Source organism: Larus michahellis, chromosome 6 (assembly GCF_964199755.1).
Source record: "Larus michahellis chromosome 6, bLarMic1.1, whole genome shotgun sequence".
Classification (NCBI taxonomy): domain Eukaryota; kingdom Metazoa; phylum Chordata; class Aves; order Charadriiformes; family Laridae; genus Larus; species Larus michahellis.
In genome coordinates, this window is record NC_133901.1 from 5,050,028 (window position 1) to 5,065,096 (window position 15,069).

The 15,069-nt window shown below is 50.2% G+C and overlaps 1 protein-coding gene across 8 annotated transcripts in view; it reads left to right on the plus strand.

The window, feature by feature from the left end:
- TNIK (TRAF2 and NCK interacting kinase) overlaps positions 1-15,069 on the plus strand; it is a 171,733-nt gene that overhangs the window by 149,109 nt on the left and 7,555 nt on the right. For 7 of the 8 annotated variants that reach the window (XM_074592060.1, XM_074592061.1, XM_074592066.1 and 4 more), the window contains 7 exons: positions 2,320-2,504; positions 5,717-5,843; positions 8,114-8,278; positions 11,852-11,966; positions 12,562-12,732; positions 13,026-13,169; positions 14,876-15,010. In XM_074592060.1, the coding sequence (XP_074448161.1) occupies positions 2,320-2,504; positions 5,717-5,843; positions 8,114-8,278; positions 11,852-11,966; positions 12,562-12,732; positions 13,026-13,169; positions 14,876-15,010 (1,042 nt within the window). The remainder of the gene's footprint in view (positions 1-2,319; positions 2,505-5,716; positions 5,844-8,113; positions 8,279-11,851; positions 11,967-12,561; positions 12,733-13,025; positions 13,170-14,875; positions 15,011-15,069) is intronic. The other variant, XM_074592064.1, reaches the window with a different exon arrangement.

Here is a 15,069-nt window from a genome sequence, read left to right on the forward strand (position 1 = left end):
TTGTCAGATTGTTTTTGGTCCAAGAGCAACTCAGTGAAGCCGTTTAATCCTACAAAGTGCTCATTACTTAGAGAAAATGAGAACATCAAAGAATTAACCATCCCGAGGCAAAGCTTTAACTCGGAAATACGAGTTATCAGATGATATCGTCTGGGCGTATTATTGCTGTTATAACTTCCAAATTAGTTATTAAAAACTAATTAAGCTGATCTTTAAAAATACTTGACTATCTTCCAGCGAGGACCAAAGAAAGCTGATAGGGGGCCTTGAAGCGCGGTAGAAGTGGAAGGTGCAAAGAAGAAGTCCTTTTCACAGTCCATCGCCGCGATAGAGAAGGGTTCGGTGCTAGTCCTGCTCATTTAAGACGCAGTCTCAAAGTCCTTTTTAAAGTTGAGAAGGGTCTAATCCGGCTCAAAGCCAACTCCTCAAAAAAAAGAGCATGTTTTTCACTCGAAATGGGAAGCGTTGTTAAGCTGCTCGGATTCTCAGTGATTCTTCTGTAGGGAAAGGAACAATCGTATCATAGAAGCTGCTACAGCACTAATTAAAATAATTAGTTGTCGTGACTGTAGATTTGACTGTATTTCAATCCCAAACACGTTGGCATCGAGAACGAACTCCTGAAATACCACATCCTCTCTTTAAGCGTGATAAAGAACCTTTCTTTAAAGGTATGGAGAGCGTTTGGAGAGGGATATAAAATACCCGTCACGGGTGCCTGCTGTGAAACTGGGATTGATCCTTTTTTAAAAGAAAAAAAACAAAAACTATCTATTAGGTTTTTTTAAAAAAAAACACTAATTTTTAGGGGTGTGATGCAAAGCTGCCGGCGCTCAGAGGCCGGGGAGGGCAGACCTGGGAGCAGAATGTGGGGCTGCCCACGGTGGGAGCCCGCCGGGAGGTGTGGGTCACCAAAGTACAAACGGCTTGCCGAAAATATTCCGGCTTCGCGGTTTAATAAAATAAACTGGGTTTGCATCTCAGCCGTAGAAGGTTTTTTTTCCATCGCTTTCCTTCACGTGTCGACGGGATACGTTTTTAAGAGCTGCCTTTTGCAACCGTAATTAATATTGCCGTAGTCGCCCTGCTGGAACGGTAAACTGGAAATGCAGTAAATGAGAGTATGGCCGTAAGACAATTGTGGAATCTAGTCTTTTTTCAATGAGTTTCTTTCTCCCTAATCCTTTATCTCTGACCGAATGCACTGATGCCTACCTCGGTCACTAATATAGGGAGAAATGGTAAGACTGACACTTGCGATGCTTTGTTCGTCATGTGCATGTCTTGTGCAACAGAGTTCTCTAACCCATTCTAATTCGAGCTCTCATGCTTTTCTGCCCTACTGCTTCCCCCTGCATTGCTATAAAAGCATGTAAGATAACAAAAAGTCTCTTTTCTACACGGTGCCTGCCATGTTCCTTGTTTTGAAATAGCGGTGTCTATTTTATATGACTGTCGGGTCTGAGACCTCATCAAAGTCATGGTAAACTGAAAAATTATTACTAGGCTTTGGGACTGCTCCTATCTTTTTTTTTTTTTTTTTTTTTTTTTTTCTTGTTTCGAGGCTTTTTTTTTCTTTGCCCTTAGCTTGTAGGCTGCCACATTTCACATAAAGTGCTTAATGGGTCTCGCTGAGGGATTTTTTTATTTTTTTTTTTTATTATTCTTATTGGTTTTTTTGGATCGTGTGGCTGACTCAGAGCTGTGACTCCAAAGTCTGGCTGAGCTGGGCGCTTCTCCTCGTGCTCCTCACCGCCTCTCGGCAGCCGCCCCGCAGCGGAGACTCACCACGGAAGCAGCTCTTGACGTGGGGATTGCACCACTCCATGGGAGATGCTGTCATTGCTTCCTTCCCAAATGCATTTATTACAGAATAAATACAATGACGGGGTCTCTTTGAGAAGTTTGAAAGAAGAGAAAACCCTGCAGGAGAAATTCTCCGAGCCAATCTTTGAAACGATGTTGTTTTCCAGTTTACTATGATGGTGACTGAACTTCACCTTTTCCAACAAATATAATTTTGTCGTGTATATACATATAAGTGTGTGTATATATATGCACATACACGTTCCAAACAGAAAAAGAAGAGGTTGGCTATTGATTTTTTCAGTGAGCGTAAATCAGTTTTGTTTTGTTTAATAAATGCTACATGCTACAAACATTGTCTTACGTTCGTCTCATGTTTGTAACGACTCTGTAAAGCTATTTCTTGTTGCTCGTGCCGTTAGCATTGGCTTTTGAAGAGATGTATGTGACATCCTCCTCGCTTTAAATATAATAGCCATCGCTTTCTTGTTTCCTTGCCCCCATCCCCTGTAGGATCTGACGGCTTTAGCCAAAGAGTTGAGGGAGCTGCGCATCGAAGAAACCAATCGCCCCCTGAAGAAGGTGACGGACTATTCCTCCTCCAGCGAGGAGTCGGAAAGCAGCGAGGAGGAGGAGGAGGACGGGGAAAACGAGACGCACGATGGGACCGTGCCTGTCAGTGACATCCCACGGCTTATGTAAGAAGCGCTTTCTTTTGGGGGGCAAACGGTGAAACCGCAGCGTGTCTTGGTCTGGAGGAGCTGTAGCTGTGATATGGGACACAGCCAAAGCGCGTTGGTGTTTTGGGGCTGGCACTGGGAACGGCCTCATGGTTGCAAGGGATAATTTGCTCAGATGGGTCTTTTTCCTGGTCCAAACTAGAGATACTGAATGGGAAAATCGGAATTATTTACACTGCACGTGTGGTGAACTTGGACTCCAGGCTGATGGACATGTTCCTGCTGATGAGCAAGGGGGATTTTTTGACCAGAGCGGACACACCTGACCTCATCCACACCTTGGTCCTGCCCATGGGGCTGGCGTGTTAGAGTCTGGTCTTGCCCCACATCAAGCCGTGCAGAAGTGCAGGACTTGGTGTCTCTGCCCAGTGCCAGCTGGTAGAGCCAGGATTATAATGATCCTGAATCGCTGTCTTTGATTTTTGTCTTTGGCTCAGTCACCGTGCAGGAAGCAAAATTTGGTGGACTTCAAACATTGAAATGAAAAAGTCAGCAGACTGTGCTATTGCATCCCCATTATAGGTCCTGGGACACTTGCGCTTTTGAGAATCTCTTGAGGAGGGCTGCGTGGATCCAACGCGCATAAAACAGTTGTCACCATGCAGAGTGAGCTCATGGAGCATCTACGTGGGCTCTCTACCCAGTGCTTTGCAGCACTGGCCCTGCAGGGGGGTTTCTGGGGGCTCTCTGCCTGCTCTCAGCAAGGTCTGCTCTCAGCAAAGTCTGACTCTTGCCCCTCTGAATTGGCAGAGGAGTTGTGGGAAGGCTTTAGGGGATTATTTGCATCTTAATCAGTTCATTTCCATTCTTCCTGCTAAATGAATTGTTAGCTGATATAGATGTAACTGGTTTCATAGTGGTGGGACATGGAGCCAGCAGGGAAGCCCTCTGGCAAGGAGACCCAGGGGGGGTCCATATTATGCAGAGTGCCAAGCTCCTGGGTTGGAGCTTCCTTCCAGCAGAAGGAGAAAAAACAGAGCTCTTGGAATTTGTCAGAGAAAGTCAGGAGACAGAGGGATGGCCATGAATATGCAGCAGAAGGATGGGCAGTCACGCGTGCGAGAAGGGGCCGCCGGCTGCTCGCAGAAGAAGAGTTCACTCGGGGAGTGGTTAATCTGTGCTGACATCCTTCCACCAAACACCCTGCGTTTGACACAGCGCTTCTCAGCGGATGGAATATCTCCCTGAATGCTCTGCAGCCAGACGCGGGATGGATGCCCCAAACCCTCGGCCAGCCGAGCGCCGCTTGCTCCGTAAGGTCCTGTCCATGAATGTGCCCCAGAGGCAGAACACGGAGATGCAAACCCTTGGTGTCACAGTGAGGTGGCAGGAGCTATGTCCGTATCTAAGCCTTCACGGGTATCCCTGGGCATGGCTGCGCTGCTCTGTGTCTGGGGAAAAAGGAAGCGAATGCTTGGCTTTACACCCTTATTTCCCAAAAGGAACCTTAACTCAAGTTCAGACTGGATGTAGTTGGGCATTTTTCTATCAAAGCTCTATTTTTCCTGTGTTCGGTGTTTTTCATTAGAAACTAGGGCCGAGAGGGATCATCTCATCTTCTCCTGCACCTTCCGAGTGATCTTTGTATAATTAGTTTTAAACTTCCCTGGGAATGAATCCTCCCTGAGCGCTGGGCTGCTCTTCGTTCCAGCCCTGTCCGGGTCTCTCCTGCTGCAGGATAAGCCCATCCATCGCTTTGTGTCCCAGTGGATAGGAGGGACCGTTGACTCCTCCCACCTCTGCAGATACCTTTTCTCCATCTGAAGACCATGATGACTCCCTTCAGCTCCCTCTTCCCTGGGCTGTGCACGCCAGCTCTTCCCCATCTCCAGGGGTTTCTTGCAGGGTGACATGGAAACTGCGCGCCGAGGAAATTTGGGACCTCAGGGCTACCACAGCCATTCTTTCACTCGCTGTACGGTCTCAAAATTAACACACACACACAAAAAAATCCTTTGTCTCTGCTTTCTTATTTCTAAAACTGGGATAATTGTGTTGTTTTCCCATCCTTTGGCGGTGTTGAAGCACTAGTGGTAGGAAGGTGTGAGCTCCTCAGGTGAAAGGTGCGGCAGAAGCGTGGCACGCTGTTGTTTGGAGCGATGCCTGGCCAGTCGTGTGTTTGATACGACGCGGGCGAGGATCTGTCATCGAGCCAATCCCACCTTGGGGTCCCCGGGGCTCGCATCTCGCGTTGGACCAGCAACCCCCTCGATTAAGGCCGGCTTGCTTTGGCCTTTCACGCCACCAGGCTCCCTCCTGAGCCTCTGGGCATTAACAAGGAGGTGTGCACGGGGATGACGTGTTAAAGCGTAAATTAATTCATATTAATGGAAAGCGGCTGGTCTGTGTGGCCGTTAAATGCAAAGTAACAGGATTCATCAGCGACATCTCCATAACACCGTCGGCGTTTTCCAGCGCACGGGCAGGGCTGGGTAATCCAGAGGCGCTTCATCGTTGGCTTTTGGGTTCGTTTGAATAATTACATTCAAGCAGCTGGTCTGCTAAGAACGTAATGATAAAGTAACGGGGGCTTCTCACCGCCTGCGACATCCACTCTCAGGCAGTCCTAAAATCGAATGCGTTTGAGAATAAATCCCAGCCTGTCTCTTGATATAGGAGCACAGTAATAAACTCAAGGCGAAATCATGGGTTAGGGCTACGCTTTCACCTGGAAAACAGCAGAGAAAAACAGGACACAACTGTTTTTCTGTTGTGATCCTGCCCACATCTCTCCCAAACCACGTCCCCTCCCTTGTTGGCGTATGGCATCGGATGCTCTGATGCACTGCTTCCTCTTCAGGGCTCAAGATGGGGAATAAATGGAGCAAATTATTATTTTTTTTTTTAAAGTTTCTTAAGTAGAAGAAAGGATGCAAGGTGGAGCAGGACTGCAAGTCCTCATTACCTGTTCATCAGTGCTCCTCTGGGGGCACCTTGGGATGAGAAAGGCCCTCCTCTTTGGTCTCTGTGCTCTATTGGTGGTACATCAACTTGTATTTCTGACAACATAAATAATTTCCCCATGAATTCAAATGGATATATTTTCCTAATTTTTCTTCCTATGAGATACAAAGCCTTACCCCTACTGAAATAATACTGTATTAGAGGATTTTTCATCTAATTTAGCAGAAGAAATTTCTGTCATTAATGCTTTTCCGTTCTGCCCTCAGACCAACAGGAATTCCTGGAAGCAACGAGCCGTACAACATGGGAATGGTGACAACCCACGGGCTAGAGACTTCCCATGCAGATACGTTTAGCAATATTTCAAGGGAAGGGACTTTAATGGTGAGGGAGGTAAGTTGCAAAACAAATATTTCCATGGAGCATCTTCAGGAGGTTTTGCCCATGTAAGCACAAAAAACTAACAGTGCTGTGTGTCCGGAACACAAAATGACCGAGTAAATTGTGCTCGTTAGCGCTCTCGTCATACAATTTACACTCGCAGCAAATGTGACAAGTGCAAATGTTTCTCAGAACTACAAACAGCAGTGAATAGTAACGCCGGGGCACGGCGGGGAAGATGCTCCTACAAATGATTCTGCCGTAATCCCACGCTGGCGCCAGGCAGCAGAAAGTTACCTTCAGTTTACAGCATTTCGTTAATACACTTGGAGCCTGGCCCAAAGTTTCCCTTCTTCTTCCCAACCTGTGCCACCGTGTAACCGTCCAGAGACGTGCAGTGTTTGTAGAGCGTTGGGAGGCTTTTCCAAGGGCTGGTCCTGCCTAGGGTGGTCCAAACCCCCATCCCTACCAGCCAGCCCAGCGAGCCGGCTGCGGGGGGCACTGGGCATCCTGCCTGGATGCGAACCCCCATCCCCGGCTCCGGCGTCGCGGAGGTAAGGCCGCGGTGGGAGCAATCCTGATGGATGGTACTGCAGGAATGAGGCAGAGGAAGGCTGTGGAAGATCTTCCCCCAGCGTTTCTCAGTTTCCCAGTTGCTGGAACACGCTGGTGATGCTGCTGGAAACACAGAGGGGTTGCGGGTCTCGTGGTGAGGGGGCAGGAGGCTCTGGAAGTTGGTAAAACCAGGGGGGTCGCTCTCCTGCCGGCGTGTAATGGAGGTGGATGGGAGAGGTGAAGGAGGGAGGTGAGTTTGGAGCCAGCAATCGTAAAGGAGGAATGTTTAGATCACGTGCAAACTAGACCTGAGCAGCATTTTAATTCTTAATTCCGTTTATATATAATGTTCGCATATGAAGGGGGAAAAAAAATGAATGCACCTTTGAAAGAGAGGAAGGAGTTGTCAAAAGAAGCCGCAGCGTGTTTGCTGCCTTCCTCCACGAGTTTTGGAGCTGGGCAGCAACGCACAGCCCACCACAGCCCTCACTGGTGTGGAACTGGGATCTCCACGGCCTGGGCATCCTTCTAGCAGGGAGGGTGATGCGGTTGGGCAGGAGAACAAGTCAGTGCTGTAACAGGCAGGTGTTCCCGCAGCGAGCTCGGTGGTAAGCATCACAGCTGTAAAACACGTGCCACGCCAGCGAGGCCGTTGGAGAAAAGCCACGGGTGAGCTGGGAAACCCCTTCGGGGAGGAGGGAGCATGGCGAGAAGCCCAAACTACAACCGTGTGGTGGGTGCTTACACTTTGCTGCCCACCGCCGCCGTAGCCAGCAGAGGACAGACTCACTGAGGGCCGTGGGCTTTGGGCAAAGGGCTTTTCAGTCTTTGGTGGGATGGCAAGGTGGATGAAGGGTGATGGTAACGAGTGATCGAAAGACAAATGTTGCCAGGACTGGCCAGAATCTTGGTGAGCCTGTTCAGAGGGAGTTTTCCACTAATCCCAGTAAATAGGCAAGTCTCTGTAACGATCTCCTTGATGTGCTCCGGGTGGATGGGATTCATCAAAATGGCAAATATCTCAAAATGATAAGCAGGGAAGGGGGAAACTTCCCAGCACCTGCCTGGCTTGAGGTGGGGATGGAGAGGAAGGGGAGCCCCCGGAAAACCCTGGGGACCTTGTGTGCAGAGCGAGATGCCGGTCCTTCTGCTGATGTTCTGCCGACGCTGCCACTGTTCACTGCTGGTTTGGGTCACAGAAACATGCGACAGGGGCTGTGTTGGCATTTGCAGTCAGGCTACTCGCCGCCGTAGCTGTGCAAAGCCGTTGAGGCTAACGCTGATCGAGGGGTCAGATTCTGCGTTCACCGTGGCCGGTGGCCACGTGGGAGAAGAGCTGGCCATGGGCTTTGCGCCCATAGTGGCAAGAGCAGAATCTGCCCTGCGTTCCTTGTCTCAAAACGACGATGATCAGGCTTCTCTCGCTGTAACGTGGCTAATTACTCTGTATTGACTTTGTGATTAATCCCGTCTTTATTTCTTCGGGGCGGGGGGGTGGGGGGGGTGGGTCGGTTTGCTGCTTGCCGGATTGCATGGGGATGGAAACAGCAGAGAGGGTCCTTCTCCCGCGCTTGCTCTGGGAACCGGGGGACTGGCAACGACTTGGTTTTGTTTGGGTATTTTTCTCTTCTATTTCTCTTTTTCTTTTTTTTTTTTTTTTTTTTTTTTTTCCTCCCCCCTTCCCCCTCCCCCTTTCTCTTTCTTCCTCATACCTTGTGTCTCTGCAGACCTCTGGTGAAAAAAAGCGGTCTGGCCACGCAGCCAGCAATGGCTTTGCAGGTCACATCAATCTGCCTGACCTGGTGCAGCAAAGCCACTCGCCTGCGGGCACGCCGACCGAGGCCCTGGGGCGAGTCTCCACGCATGCGCAGGACATGGACTCGGTGCCTGAAGTAGGTGGTGGTGGGGAGGGGGGGGGGCTCCTCCTGCTCCTTTGCATCGCTTTAAAACAAGTATTAACATCTCTGCCCTGTAAAGGGGCTCCCCTGCTTTCCCCCCTGGCTTTTCTTGCTCGTCTGTCTCTCTGGTTCTGGTCCACGTTGGGGGAGCGTAGTGGAAACATAAGGGAATCTGATGGGTTACTGCTATATAGGTCTACAGCTGGTGGTAGGAATGTGTATTAGGTCTTCTCTCAAGCCCACCGGCTGGAGTTTTGGTGGCGATGGCTTGAATGCTTGCCAACTGATGTGAAAATCCCCCTTTCTTGGGCGCTTGGAAATAGGAGGAAATTATGAGCGCCAGCGATGCCCTTAACTTCATCTGGGCCCGGCTTCCACCTGTGCCATCTCCGGTACTTAATGGGACTCCAAAGGTTAGCAAAAAAACAAAGCCAACAAAATTCTGGATCGTTCTTCAGGCTAGCAAAAACCTGCGCAGCTTTAAAATTGTGTGTTTCTCCAGTCACAGCAAAGTATTTCTCCCTGGTAGCTCTTTTACGGGGACGCGATCGAACATTGACATGGCGTAAGGTGTAAAAAGTCATAGAAAGTACAAGATGTGACACATAAGACAAGGGAAGTCTTGCTTACCATCAGCAGCTGTGGGAACCAGGCACATAGTCCTCTGTTTTCCCATGAGAAGTCAACCCATTTGGTGCTAAATAAGCTATTTTATTTAATTTTTTTCTTTCCATTTTGTCGGTTATACTTCAGAAGTTCTGTCGTCTTCTTCGCTTTCATAGGAATTATGTACTCGTTTTATGGCTTACTTTTACTAGCAGTACAAAAATAAAATTTGCTTGGAATTGGGCATTGATAAAACGTAAGAACAGATGGTGTGTGACTTGGCCTCAAGGTTTTCTCCGTTTCCTCGTTGCCTTTAAAAGCGGCGATGAGGGAGTCGATCCTGAAAGTAACACCTTCCGCGGTCATCCTGGGACAGCTTAAACGCGGGCGAGGACTGGGTTTAAATATATTCATTTGTAGAATACCAACCGAGAAGATCTTTCCCATTTCTAAAACTGCACTTTTAGGGCTGGCTGAGCCAGGAGGGGGGTGGAAGTGGAAACGTGGGGATTTAGTTCGCAGGCTTTTGGGTGAGTCATGGTGGCTGCGAGCGAAAAGAAGGGAGCAGGCACGACCTCACCCTGCGGCTTGGTGCTGTCTCTGTAGGCCACCAGGGAGGTTTATAGGTGGTTGAACAGGACCTGGTGGAAAATGAGGTCTTCGTATTTAAATAACGGACTTGTACGTTATCAAAATGCCAGCTTCTTAGGAGAAGAAGAGCTGAATGTGAGCAAAGAAATGCTTGGTGCACTGGGATGAAGGGTTTCTTCGTAATGCATTTGTCGGAAAGCACCTGGCTCTCGGCTGGAAAGCATCCCTGTAAATACGGAGTTTTTCCCTCCTTGAATATTTGGGGTTTCATGGAAAAGACATTCAGTGCAGGAAAAAAATGTGTGTTTCTTGGATATGAAGAAGCGCAAAGTATTGGGTATATCTCACACGCGCACACAAAGATGGCCGTACTGTGTATGTAAATGTGGTATCTGTTCCCGCAGCCTTCCCTGCCGCAGGCTGTTAACTCTTTCCATGGACCTCGGTTAACCGTGTACTTTTTGGAAATCCATCCCGTTTCTATGGAAACAGGCGGGCTGTCAGGGACGTGGAGACAGGAGGGACGCGGGATGCCAGCTCCCAGCCCACCAGCCCCAAAACCTGCTCGGTGCCACCACGGAAAGTCCCAAGCCACGGGGCTGCTCCCGCACCCCATGGTTTTTTGCCCCTAAACCTTTTTTATACCTCGCTGGAGGACGGGTACCGGCCCAGTTTTGGTACGGACGTGCCGTGCGGTGGGGTTCCCCATGGCACGTGTTCCCACAGCTTGTCCCCATGGCGGTTGTCACCATGGGGGCGGTGGTGTTGGGCATGGGGAGCAGCCTGGGCTCTGGTGACCTGGTGACTGGAAAGCCGGGGAAGATTTATTTCAAGGAAGGAAAATGTGAGTAGTGGTGCTGTTGTGGAGTGACTTGGGTTTTGCTGCTGTTACAGCTCTTAACGGAGGTCATGCATAAAGCGTATCCTGATAAATACCGGAGTAGGAAAAATTAGCTGCTCAACAAGGGGGGAAAATCACATCACTTTGATTCCCAAGGCGAGGATTTCCTTTTACCTGGGAGAAGGTCATGGCCTCGTTTTCTGCCTTAACACAGCAAGGGTTTTAAAAAGAAAGCAACGTGATGCTGCAGTTTGTTCCTCTCCAAATTCCCTTGGCAAAGTATTGGCTCTGGTATTCCCTGCAAAACCTTCAGGTTGAAGTTTCGGTAGCTTAGAAACGGCCCCTTCTGCAGTCCCACCTGAAATGCTGTAAGCGATTTAAAACACGTTATTGCAATTGCAGGCGACCCGTACGTGATGCCCCCATGAGGTGTGCTGAAGACCAGACTTTTGGGGGGTGGTGGAGCGATGTGTGAGATGCCACCTTTGAGCAGCCTGGTCTAGCGGGAGGTGTCCCTGCCCATGGCGGGGGGCTTGGAACTAGATGATCTTTAAGGTCCTTCCAACCCGAACCATTCTGTGATCTTCTGACCAGCCTGAGCATCCGAGGCGTTTTCAGACACCTCCTGTTCAAAAGCTCTCCCTAAAGCATCTCATGGCTCACCCCAAGCACTCCAGATCCTCCCAAAACCAGAGCATCCAGGCGTACTGAGGGACATTGCTGGGTCCTGCCTCGGCGATAGGTGTGAGGACCAGCGATAGCAGCCCAGCAGAGCAAAAAACAGGCGTTTTGCTAAAGAGCTGACTTTTCCCACTTTCCCAGGGGCGCCAGTGTTTTGGGCTTGGCCCAACAAACCCCTAGATAATGGGCAGTACAAGCAGAGCAGCGTTAAGGCTGTATGAGCTCTCCCGCCTGGGCTTTACAGGTCCTAAAATAGATTTCCACGACCTCTTGAAATAAAATCTTCGCTCAGACAGTGCTAGTTAGCGTTTGGCTTGGCACAGGCAAAGCAACGCTCCCAGCTTTTCCATCACTTCGGTGGTCGCTGGTCCGTATCAGCAGCCCCATGCCGGGGCTTTCCAGGGGCTCCCATCCCACCAAGGCCCCGTCCTTGGCTGCAAGGTGGGAGAGTGGGAAGAGCAAAGCCTCTCCAGCCCAACATGGGCTTTTTAAGGCAGGTGTCTTACCTGCAGACAGGTTGGTTTTTTACCTGCATTGACTTTTGCCTCTGGCCCTGCGGCTTCTCCGCTAACCGGTCTCGTGGCTGTGCTGTGCTTCTGCCTGCGAGAAGAGAGTGGAGCCGGGCCCTGCTCCTCTCCTCTTCTGTTGCTCGTGGACACTCACAAATCCAATTTAATGTTTTTTTCCTGATCCGTTATGGGGGAGGAGGAGCAAACGTTCATAGAGGGCTTGAAAAGGGCACCGCAGGGTTGGCACTAGGTCTGCTAATTAGTCTTAGATATACACACATACACAAAATTACTCTTATTTCTGCGCCCTGAGCTCTCTCTTTGCTGTTTATTTTCCAGTATGGTATGGGAAGTAGCACCAAAGCCTCTTTCACCCCCTTTGTGGACACCAGAGTGTATCAGACCTCGCCTACTGATGAAGATGAAGATGAGGACGAAGAGTCATCTGCTACTGGTAGGAGGCAACGGGACGAGTTTGAGAGGGGAGGGCCTTGTGGAAACCAGGTCACGGAGCCTGAATAACCCCACTGAACCTCTTCTACATTTCACTTAGTCTTGTCCGAATATTGCCCATGTCTGCATCCTTGTGCTCTGCAGTTTCCATCCAACTTCTTCTTCCCCACCAGTGAAATGCCACCAGAAAGGTCCAGGAGAAAACAGGGAACAGCAGAAATCCACCCACCCGTCTGCCCGGTCAGCCGGGAGAAATGTTCCTGGCAGAACTGGGAGGTGGTAGTTGCTCCAAAAAGCTGGCAGTTGCTCAGAAGTCATTGAAAATGGCTGGATGTGAGCAGGAGGGCAGCGAATAGCACTGGTTGGCTTGGTAGGCAGGGCTGGAGGTCTGGGGACATCACCTGCTGGTGGGTTTGTGGTGGTTCCAACCCATGAAAAGATCCTGATGATCCTTCTTCAAACTAATAGCTCCTAACATAGTGATGACATCAGAAAATACACCAAATATTGTCTTCCTATTTCAAAAAAACCTCTGACAGTAGAGGTATATACAATTAATCCATCACACCTCGCTGTTTTGTTGTGTTTCCTTAAAGCCCTGTTCACCAGTGAGCTGCTCAGACAGGAGCAGGCCAAGCTGAACGAAGCCCGGAAGATCTCAGTGGTGAACGTCAACCCCACCAACATCCGTCCCCACAGCGACACTCCGGAGATCCGGAAATACAAGAAGCGCTTCAACTCAGAGATTCTCTGTGCTGCTTTATGGGGTAAGCCCTTACCACACCGTGCCCTGGGCAAAGCTCTCCGTGAGAGCGTCTCACGTGATGAAACGTGAATGCGTCATTGGAGAACCAAGCCCCTTCTCTGGTTGTCCCCTTCTCCATCTCGGGCAAGGCTAATGTCCTCGAGTCCCTGCGCTGTAAGAGTGACTCTGTGTTCATGGGAAGATCACAGCCATAGCTGGGATTGGTCGCTCTCGCGGTGGTAGCAGAGAGGAGCTTGACGTGTTGTCCTTGGGAGCATCCATGGCTCCCGGTGCCCATTGCCCTCTCCTCTTCAGGTGTGAATCTGCTGGTGGGCACAGAAAATGGCCTGATGCTGCTGGATCGAAGTGGACAAGGGAAGGTCTACAACCTCATCAACAGACGGCGATTTCAACAGATGGACGTACTCGAGGGCCTTAATGTCCTCGTGACAATATCAGGTACGAGTCTCATGCTCTCACCCCATCATTCACCTTCTCAGCGTATGCCCCAAGCAGTTCCAGCTCAGACAAAACCTGTCTGCCGGTGTCAGAGAGAAGCTCCCAGAGGAGCTGGAGGTGGTTCATTCCAGAATCAAAGATGTTAGATCTGCAGGAATGCCTCTGAGAGCAATTTGCTCCCATCACCTGCTGGCTCTGCTTCATCTGCAACACTCCATCCTCCTTTAGCAGGGAAGGGAAGGTGCAGGATAAGGGCAGATACCCCAGCAAGGTGGGTAGTCACGGCTGGAGGGGGCAGCGAGCTCTGCTTTTGGGTCTGTTTGACTCTAGCCAAGGAAGCCATGAACCACGGCTTCAGGGCTCCAGCTCAGACCATGGCTGTGCTCACGGTGTCCCAAGCATCACGAGGGACATGGGATGGTCATTGTCCCTGGGTTCAGCTGGGAGCTCTGGAGCCCTCAGATCAGTCTCATGGGTTATTTCTTGACAAAAAAAAAGCCAAAAACTCTGTAGTCTAAGCTCCCAGGAGAGCACCCAGCCCTGTGAAGCACACAGGTGGTGGAGCCAGGGCAGAGCCTTCTGCTGATGGCTGCCCCACTAAGCTCACGGAGGACAGCGAGAGAAATACTCATTAGGAAAATTGCTTGACATACAATCATAGAATGGTTTAGGTTGGAAGGGAATTTAAAGATCATCTCGTTCCAACCCCCTGCCCTGGGCAAGGACGCCTCCCACTAGACCAGGTTGCTCAAAGCCCCGTCCAGCCTGGCCTTGAAAACTTCCTTTCGTCCTTCCTTGAAAACTTCCTATCGTCCTTCCATTTACTTTCTCGTTGTCAACAGCCCCCTGGGCTCATTCTGCATTCACCAGCAAATTCCTACTCCTTCCATTCAGATAGAGCTCTTAAAAAATGCTGCTTCATCATGTCCCTTGCTCTGCAGCTGCCCCGTGGTTTTGGGGATACGGCGGTAGGAAGAAGGGGTGGAAGATAAATGGGAGGCGGGGGGGAGCCCTCCCCAGGGAGCACCAGCCCCTGAGACGGCGCTGAGGACAAGCCCTGGGGGGGGGACTTGTGGAAACCCACCGGCAGACAAGACACAGCCCCTGGTTTATGGTTTGGGTCCTCTCCCACCAGCCTCGGTGCAAGCTGGGTCCCTGTAGCAGGGTCTCCGCGGGGAGGTTTATAGCCTGATCCAAGAGGCGCTGCGGGAATTTGGCAGCCCCTCAGCACTGCGGAGCCCAGCACCGGGATTATCAGCAAATAGCGGGGCCTGCCGCAGACCGAGGAGCTCGTGTCTCAGCTCCAGGGTGGAATTAATGTTGTATGAAGGAGAAGAGAGGAAAAGAAACAGGTAGTTGAGTGGTTGGGTAAGCCCTGAGCTGTAAGAGAGCTGGGGTCACAACCCTCCGATGCCCAACCGTCTCTCCGTGAACACTGATTTATAGGAAAAGGAACATTTTCAGCCTGCGGGAAGGAAGAGCCCAGCTCTTCCAGCATCCGCTTGCAGTCTGGAAAGCTCTGCTTTCTATACCTTTTTTCCCCAAGTAAAAGAAAAACAAAACACATCAACTGAATTCCTGTTTTCAACTTCATTGCGAAAGGAACTTCAATTTAATCAACTTTTGAGGGAAAACAAGCACTGAAATCTCAACATTTCCCGTGCCCACGTGTGCTGCTCTGACAGAGGGGTTTCCTTCGCCAACAGGAAAGAAGAACAAGCTGCGCGTGTACTATCTCTCCTGGCTGAGAAACAGGATTTTACACAACGACCCTGAAGTGGAGAAGAAGCAGGGCTGGATCACGGTCGGGGACCTGGAGGGATGCATCCACTACAAAGTCGGTGAGTGGCCTCGCCAGAAAAAAAAATGTCCGAAGAGATGCCTTTTCGTTCTCCAGTCT